Source organism: Sinocyclocheilus rhinocerous, unplaced genomic scaffold, assembly GCF_001515625.1.
Source record: "Sinocyclocheilus rhinocerous isolate Xijiao unplaced genomic scaffold, SAMN03320098_v1.1 scaffold1063, whole genome shotgun sequence".
Taxonomy (NCBI): domain Eukaryota; kingdom Metazoa; phylum Chordata; class Actinopteri; order Cypriniformes; family Cyprinidae; genus Sinocyclocheilus; species Sinocyclocheilus rhinocerous.
This window is the reverse complement of record NW_015625586.1, coordinates 1,255,492-1,263,748: the sequence shown is the minus strand read 5'-3', so window position 1 is coordinate 1,263,748 and position 8,257 is coordinate 1,255,492. Positions and strand designations below refer to the sequence as shown.

The 8,257-nt window shown below is 37.7% G+C and overlaps 1 protein-coding gene across 1 annotated transcript in view; it reads right to left on the bottom strand.

The window, feature by feature from the left end:
- Positions 1–7,071, bottom strand: part of LOC107755083 (tumor necrosis factor receptor superfamily member 16-like) — a 32,313-nt gene extending 25,242 nt beyond the window's left edge. Inside the window, exons 1-2 of the mRNA XM_016571748.1 lie at positions 6,934–7,071; positions 1,330–1,492 (exon numbers count right to left, since the gene is read on the bottom strand). Coding sequence (XP_016427234.1) covers positions 1,330–1,492; positions 6,934–6,969 — 199 coding nt within the window. The 5' untranslated portion in view covers positions 6,970–7,071. The remainder of the gene's footprint in view (positions 1–1,329; positions 1,493–6,933) is intronic.
- Positions 7,072–8,257: the final 1,186 nt, after the last annotated feature.

Sequence of the window (8,257 nt, the reverse complement as noted above, 5' to 3'; positions counted from 1 at the left end):
GACATGTGTGTGTGTGTGTGTGTGTGTGTGTGTGTGTGTGTGTCTGTGTGTGTCTGTCTGTCATTGCCAACACTGGGTAAAAAGCGACAGGAAATAAGCGCAAAGGTCACAGAATGTGTTTTTGTCTATCAGTAAACAAGAAGCTTGTTTTGTTACACTAAAAATGAATGCAGATGCTTGTCTAATATAACATTCACCATCTTTATTTATATCCCACACATATTGAAAAAACAAAAAGCACCCAGTTGGGTTATTGATGTAAAGTGTCCTGTCCTGAAACATAAGACCTCCTCTATTTCAGGCCTGTCGTCCTAAGTGCTTCTCAGCGCTCGCAGAGGACTGTGAGCGCTTCTCTTACTGAGAGCAGAAAGTAGGATAGAGCCCCTTTAGGAAACACTCACAACAAAAGAATGAGACCTGCTGTAAAACGGGTGAAAAATCTGTCTTGTCATTTCCAAATGTGCCAGTGCAGTTTCTAAATGTGTCAGTGAATGGGAAGAATATACCGTATTTTTTTAACTTTCTATTCTTCAAAGAATCCAAAAATATTAAGCAGCACAGCTGTTTTCAGCATTTATAATAATAGAAATAAATGTTACTTGAGCAGCAAATCATCATATGATTTCTGAAGGATCATGTGACACTGAAGACTGGAGTAATGATGCTGAAAATTCAGCTTTACATCATTGGAATAAATTACATTTTAAAATATATTCAAATAGAAAACAGTTATTTTAAATATTAATAATATTTCACAATATTAACGTTTTCACTGCGTTTTTGATCAAATAAATCCAGCCTTGATGGGCACAAGAGACTAGATATTTCTCATTGTGTGGTAATGGCGACATTGTGTGTTTTTCAGTGTGTATCCATCTATCACTTCCTGTTTTCCTCTGTTACTCTCTCTTTCTGGTTTTCCTTACAAACTATGAAGCTGAACATTTGGCCTAAATGAATGCATCAAACACACACAGCAGCTCATATACCATAACCGACTAATTGCATAATTACTCTCAGCCTTCTGCCTGTTCTTTGAGTATATATGTGCACGTGCGTGAGTGTGTGAGGGAGCAAGAGAACATAATTATGTGTTAATAAGTATACGTGTGTACGTGTGAGAGACGAATTATGTGTTAATAAATGTATTTGTCTGAAAGTAAGTGTTTGTGACGGTGTGAACATTTGTGTGTGCATATGCATGGAAGATTATCAGAACATGAAGTATGCACGTGCATGAACACGACTGTCTGAGTCATGGCCTACATGCATGTCAGTGTGTGGGTTTGCATGTGAGTACAGTTTGTGTATATGTGTAGTTGTACTCACTGTCTAAGCATTGACCGCATTCGGTCTGGGTGGCCCCACACTCCTTGACCACTCCCTCTCCCGGAGGACACTGCAAACAGCACTCCCCGTCATGAGTGTAACTGCCCGACTCACACTCCTCGTCTATGGCCCGCTCCAGCTTAGAGCCAAACACCAGCCCCAGCTACAGAAAGAAAGAAATGACATTATTATTCCATCTCTCTAGGGCTCCACAGGTTCCTAGTCTCCAATTACCTATAAACCCCTGAGATATTTTGATGTTAATACGTTAATTAAAGTGTTTGCAAGGCAATATAGTCATATTGATAATCCTCAAATGCTATTTCCTTCTTATTCTCCACTAATTGCTGCAATTAATTCAGCCTGAACCACCTACAAACTCCATTTAAATGTTGTTCTGCAGATAATTTCATTTATTTATTTGTTTTAGGAGTAGACTTGGTTATGGTTACTGTGAACTTAACTGTTAAAAAGAAATGTATAAAGTTTGAAAATCTACCATTGACTTTAATATTAAACATTACACGTTGCATACTGAATTGTGACAGCTGACAAAAGACAAGACATGCTAAGAATCATGACATCCATCACTCTGAAAACCTAAAACTTTAACTTTTCTAGTGGTATTTCTAATTTATAGTAAACCTACTCTGTTTTCTTTTTCCAGTACAACATTTTTAAATTAAGATGCATTTGCTCGCGAAGCAAAATGACTTTAAGATATTAAGTCTTGTTTTCTGAAATGTTTATGCTTTAAGCAAGTAACTTTATTTTACTGTCCTGTTCCACATGAACATACCTTGTATTTATTATAGTAATTACAATAACTGGGTTAAAGGTACTAACTTTAAACCATGTAGTTACTTCAAATTGCCCAGTACTTTCTTAGGTAACACTGTAAGTACAAATAAGTGCACATATTTTAAAATAAGTTACAGCCAAAATATCTGCCGGTGGGGTTAGAAAAAGAAACTTAATTCAAGGGAAAGCTAGTTCATTTTTCTTAACACACTGGCAGATATTTTGTCTTGTTGAATGCAAAAACCTACTTTTTCAATTTAAAAACATATCGTTTTTACATTTTTTTCAGCATACAAGACTTAATAGCTTGCGGAATTTTACTTAAGTAAATGTATCTTGATTTACGAATGTTTAGATATTTGGGTTACACTTAAGGTGTCCTTGTTACAGTGTAATATACATATAAGTACTGAGTTATATTAAGTAACTACATGTACTTACTGTATGGTTAGGGTTAGGATTAGGTTTTGGCTTAGGGTTACATGCATGTAATTATGCATCATTTATTGTTATTATAATAGTAAGTACATGTAACATGTGTAACAAGGACTCCTTAAAATAAAGTGTTACCGATATTTGTACTGGAATTGTTTTTTTGTTTTTTTTTGTGCAGTGTAATTTTTCCAATTAATCCCCTCACTGTCCATTAACTCCTTCATGTTTGCTGCATATGGGACTACAGTTTGGTAACAGCTGCATCACAGCATATTGTGCTGACTGCATTTCACTTGTGTGTCCAAAAGCTGGGGCGTGTTGAGCAAGATGAGACAGGCTGTTGGAGTTATACATATGTCTACTGCATGTCCAGCTGTTTCTCTCGTATTGTCGTGGGTACGATTACACATACTTTACACATCGAGGTCTCACAGATCAGAGTCCGCAGACCCTCTTTACCCAAGACATCTATTAGCCCTACCCTTCCACTGTGTGCTTCCTCTTTCACAGGTCCTGATCTGTTTGTTGAGTATTGTCAATAACCCAAGGGGTCATAAACATCTGTACACGCAGGCACTGTAAGAGGTGTTTATGGGCTCATTTTGTCTCAGACGACAGATGTGTGTGTGCGGTGTGTTTAAGAGAACTTGGAGGCTCATTAGTGAGGACGCAGACTTCACTTTGATTTAATTTACTACTGCGGTGCTTCACTCTTCCTCTCTCTATAGGTTCACTCAGTGCTGATATGTGATGTGTTTTATGTGTATAGAGCTCAGCGGTGACCACCCACACAAAAGTATTTTTCCCATTCATTTTCTGCATAGGAATTCTTCAATTTCTTCATTAAAATGTCCTATGACATGAACCAAAGCAATCAGATCAGCTATCACATGACAAACTTTTATTTGAACAAAAAAAAGTGTGAAATTTTCTTTTGATTAACTTTTTTTTTGCTTGAACTACTCATGAACTACTCATTCAGTTACGTGTTGTGAATTATGTACAATGCAGTAGTTCTGCTACAAAAAATTACAGCAAGTGTGCATTTGTAATAAATGTACACATAACTAATAATACATAATACAAAATTATTCAATATTTTAATTGAATAGTTCTTAAGCAATATATGCTGCTTTATATTTATATTTATATATATATATATATATATATATATATATATATATATATATATATATATGGTTTGATTTGAAAGGTTTATGCAATATCATTAAAATCTATTTCTCTGTGGTGTAAATGAATGGCATTTTTACTTCTAGAGCCCTACTGTTGTGCCTTGTAGAAGCATTTCTCTTTAATATAGCTGTAAAAAAAGAAGCACAGATTCATTCATTAACCTGTGGATTCCAGAGCGTTTCAAAGACACACTCACAAACAAGCATGTGCGTGCGCGCACACACACACACACACACACATACACATATAAAGGGGAATTAAACTCACAGCACATTTTTCTCCTTGCATTCATTAATCAATTAGCATACTCTCTCTCTTTCTCACTCACTCACGCACACACACACAAACATCCTTTAATAGAAACCATAGCACATTACAAGTTGTTACAATTACATTCAATTCAGACAGGTCGTCACCATAGACTCCCCACAGTCAAAATAAAAAGGGAAACCCTCTCTGATCTCCTGCACATTTTCACCACTTGTTTCTAATCTTATCTACCTTCCTAGCCTCTTTCTCTCATACACTCTCTTTGCCCTTTAAGACTCCTCTTTCTGCCCTCCTCCTCCTCCCCCCCTCATCCACATCCTCTCTCGTTCTCATTCAGAAACAGATGCACCAGTACAGCAGCCAACTCACCCCCTCATTTACTCTCTCTCTCTCTCTCTTCGTCAAACCCTGGCTGTCTTCCTTTCTTTTTTCTCTCAATTTGCATTCGCTTGAGTAAGCGTGCCGATGAGTTAACTTGGCAGGCTATAATGGACTCCCCAGTATGGAGCATGCCCAATGCTTAAGACATCTGAGCAAAGACTATGTGTGTACAAGTGTACGAGTGTCTGTATTTTGGGAACTAAATAAAATCTGCCAAAATCTTCCTCTGGTCAAATCCAGGAATGTTCTCAATTGGAAACTCAACTAATGGGTTATTTGAAGTATATGGTATGTCCTCATTTACATACTGTATGTAGGCTCTATCATTACAGTGATCTGCACCTGTCCGTACAGCACTGCTATGCACCGGCCAGGAAATGCTACTGAGCTTTAATACCATGAAACATCAAGGCTCAAGATGCTATCACTTCTTTCACCACCAATTAGGCCGTTTCTGTCCCTGCCAGATCTCTTGTAAAGTGCACCAGGAGCATAGAGCCTTCACACAGCTGTAAGACAGAGCGCTGCTGGCTCATGTGTCAGCGGAGATTCTTCACCGACTCTGTGCACCTGGATCAAACTCAATTGCCGGCTCCGTTTGCCATTTTGCAAATCAGATCACTGAAAAGAGGTCACGGTGTAATTTTGTTTAGTCAAGAGCGTGTGCCTGCTTAAATTGATTTGGTCCGTGTTACACGAGACTGGAGGTGGTGAGGGTCACATGGGGCGCTCTGTAGGGGACCATCGGGGTCACATGCTTACGCACTTTGAGTTTTTCACCCTGAGCATCAGACGTATCCCTTACAAAAATGTACCATGATAAGTTCACGCCAAAAATACCACAGTATACAGTTGTATTTGGCACCACTGTCATTGTCAAAAAAGATTTTAAAAAAAAACTTCTTGGGTTGAGATATTTTTTATGATTTTCATTATTAACAATAATTACTTAATGGACACATTCACTCTTAAAAATAAAGGTGCTTAAAAGGTTCTTCACATCAGCGATGCCATAGAAGAACCATTTTTGGTTCCACAAAGATCCATTCAGTCAAAGGTTCTTTAAAGGGTTAGTTCACCCAAAAATGAAAATTAGGCTGTGTTTTACTCACCCACGAGGCATCCTAGGTGTATATGACTTTCTTCTTTCAGACGAATCCAGTCGGAGTTATATTAAAAATTGTCCTGGCTATTCCAAGCTCTATCATTAGGTGCATGCGCAACGCTGACAATCTTACGTCATCCTCCCGGAGCTGCTTCCGTGTACAGCTGTTGGCGCAAGCTACATTAAAGTGATTATTACGTTTTGAATATGGATATTTTTCTTACAAAAACGCATCGATTCACAGGAGGCCTTTGTTCACCCCCCGGAGTGTGAGACACTTTTTTTAATTATCTCTTTCTTATCTTTTTATAATCTGAAGAACCTTCTTTCGCCACAAAGAACCTTTTGTGAAACAGAAAGGTTCTTCAGATGTTAAAGGTTCTTTATGGAACCATTTAGACAAAAAAGGTTCTTCTATGGCATCGTGAAGCACCTTTATTTTTAAGAGTGTTGGTAATTCTTATTTTAAGGGTTTGTGATCAATTCTGCACATTCTTGCACATAGTCCTGTCTGATCTAAATACCTACGCAAGGTACGAATTATGGGTGTTTCTTTGGCAGGATCTTATCAAATTAAAATTGGTAGACTACTTTTAATTATATATAGCCTACGGTTCAACTGTAAGCATTTAAGTATTCACAAAAGTTACTGAGGGCATGTATTTTAACCTGGCTCTAACGAAATCGTTTGCCCGAGGACGTAACCATGGCAACAGTAGCAATTTCCGATCGTTATCATACCGAACATTTACAAAACATATTAATGTCATTGCATATTATTATAATTATAGCTTTAAATATCGCAAATATATCACACACAAAAAAAAAAACTTTAGTGTTTCCAAAACTCTTTGAGGCGTTTGACTAAATTTCGAGTTGTGGAAGGTGCATTTCAACAGATCGCGCCACGAAAAGTACCTGCAAGGTATTTCTTTAAAAATGTTGATTCCCCTGAAAGTCATTAGAACAGGGACACCGTAAACACACACATAGCCTAGTAAAACTCCATAATATAGGCTACTAAAAATGCACCAAACATTAAACGAACTAAGCCGGTCTAATAATTCGACAAACTCATATACCGAGGCAACTTGTCATGAAAGTTTGGCTCCAGTTGTGCGCTGCACATTGCTGTGCATTGACTGGAGCCTATTTTCTGGAACATAATAAACAAATTGAACGTGTAGATTCATTTAAAAAGACTAAGAGAGTACAGGAGGCTGACACCTGTTCTCCAGAAAGCGGGCAGCTGAGATTAGTCATCACTTCCACAGACCGAGCACAAGATTCCGCAGGCGCTCCTCAGATCCGCATCACCGGAGCATCCCCGAGCCTTGAGCACCTGATCTCAGTTAACCTGCATGATCACCGAAACCCAGCGCTCATGCGCTCCCATCTAAACTAACGCGAACACTTACCGCTCCACAAATCAAGATCCACACCAAGGTGTCCATGTCTGATATGTCCCTTCCCTCTCAAACTGTAAATCTGTGAGTGTGAGTCGTGAAGTGAAGACCAGCTCTCCGACCGTTCAAATTAGCTCCATGTGGGTGCTGCTCTCGAATACATCTCTGTACACTGACTCCGTTCCACACGCTCTGTATTTAAATTGTTGAATAAAAAAAATTTGTTCATTGTTTGAAATAGAAAATCAAGTGTATTTGCAAACCAAGCCTTTTAAAAATGGAATGTAAAAAAATGAATAAATGAGATAATTTGAGTGAATGAGTGTAATGGGTGTGACATCACGGGACTGGTGTACTCAAACAGACGCCACAGGAGGGCGACTGCAGCCAGTGAGTCACCGATGTGACATATGAGGCGTGATAAGGCCATATAGACGGTTAAGTGCCAGGGATGAGAGGTTTTTACGATTTTTTCCCTTTCACCTCCCTTCTTCCGATGTTTTTTCCACCTGTTCGGTGTTTATGAAACGCACGTAAATGCACATGAATACATGTGTTGTAAATATGGATCTGAAATTTCCGTGTGTGAGTGTTTTTATAGAAGCAGGTTGTGCACTGCAAAAATCATTTTCTTAATTATCTTATTTTTTATGGAGAAGTAAAATTGTGCTATAACAAGACTTCTTTAATTCTTGTTTTTTAGTACATTTTCTTACCATATTGGCATTTTTTTCTTCTTTTAACTCTGTAAAGCCTGCTGTATCATATTTGATACACAAATATTTGAGGCCTCTTAATTATAAATGTGGTCAAAACTTTACTGTAAAACACTTTACTGTACACAATCTTCTACATGCCTTCTGTCATCTGATTGATACTTAATACTTTTTTAGCAAGTAAAAGCCCTTTCAGTATAATTCTAAAAATGTCCACCTTCAGGTTTTAGCACACGTCTTTTTGCTCTGAAATCTTGAATGATTTTTATAAAGTAAACATGAGTTTAGTATCCTATATCATAGCTAAATGAGCAATGTTAGCTTTATGTATTAAATATAATACTCAAAAAAAAGTTGTAATAAATTATGCAGTTTTGCTCCTTAAGTTAATTGATTTTGTGATTTTTCTTCTTGTCTAGAAAATGAATTTAAATTTGTGCATGAACTGTTTTAATCCCAAATCAGTATAGCTGTTCCTGCCCCCCCCCCCTTACTTTCTTTAAGACCCATGTCATTCTGGTCTATGAAAATATCTATGTGCATAAATAATGTTAGTCTGTGATTTTTTTCCCCTCTATGACAGAAAGTGCTGAGAGTGAGGAGCGATGATCCTTTGTGCT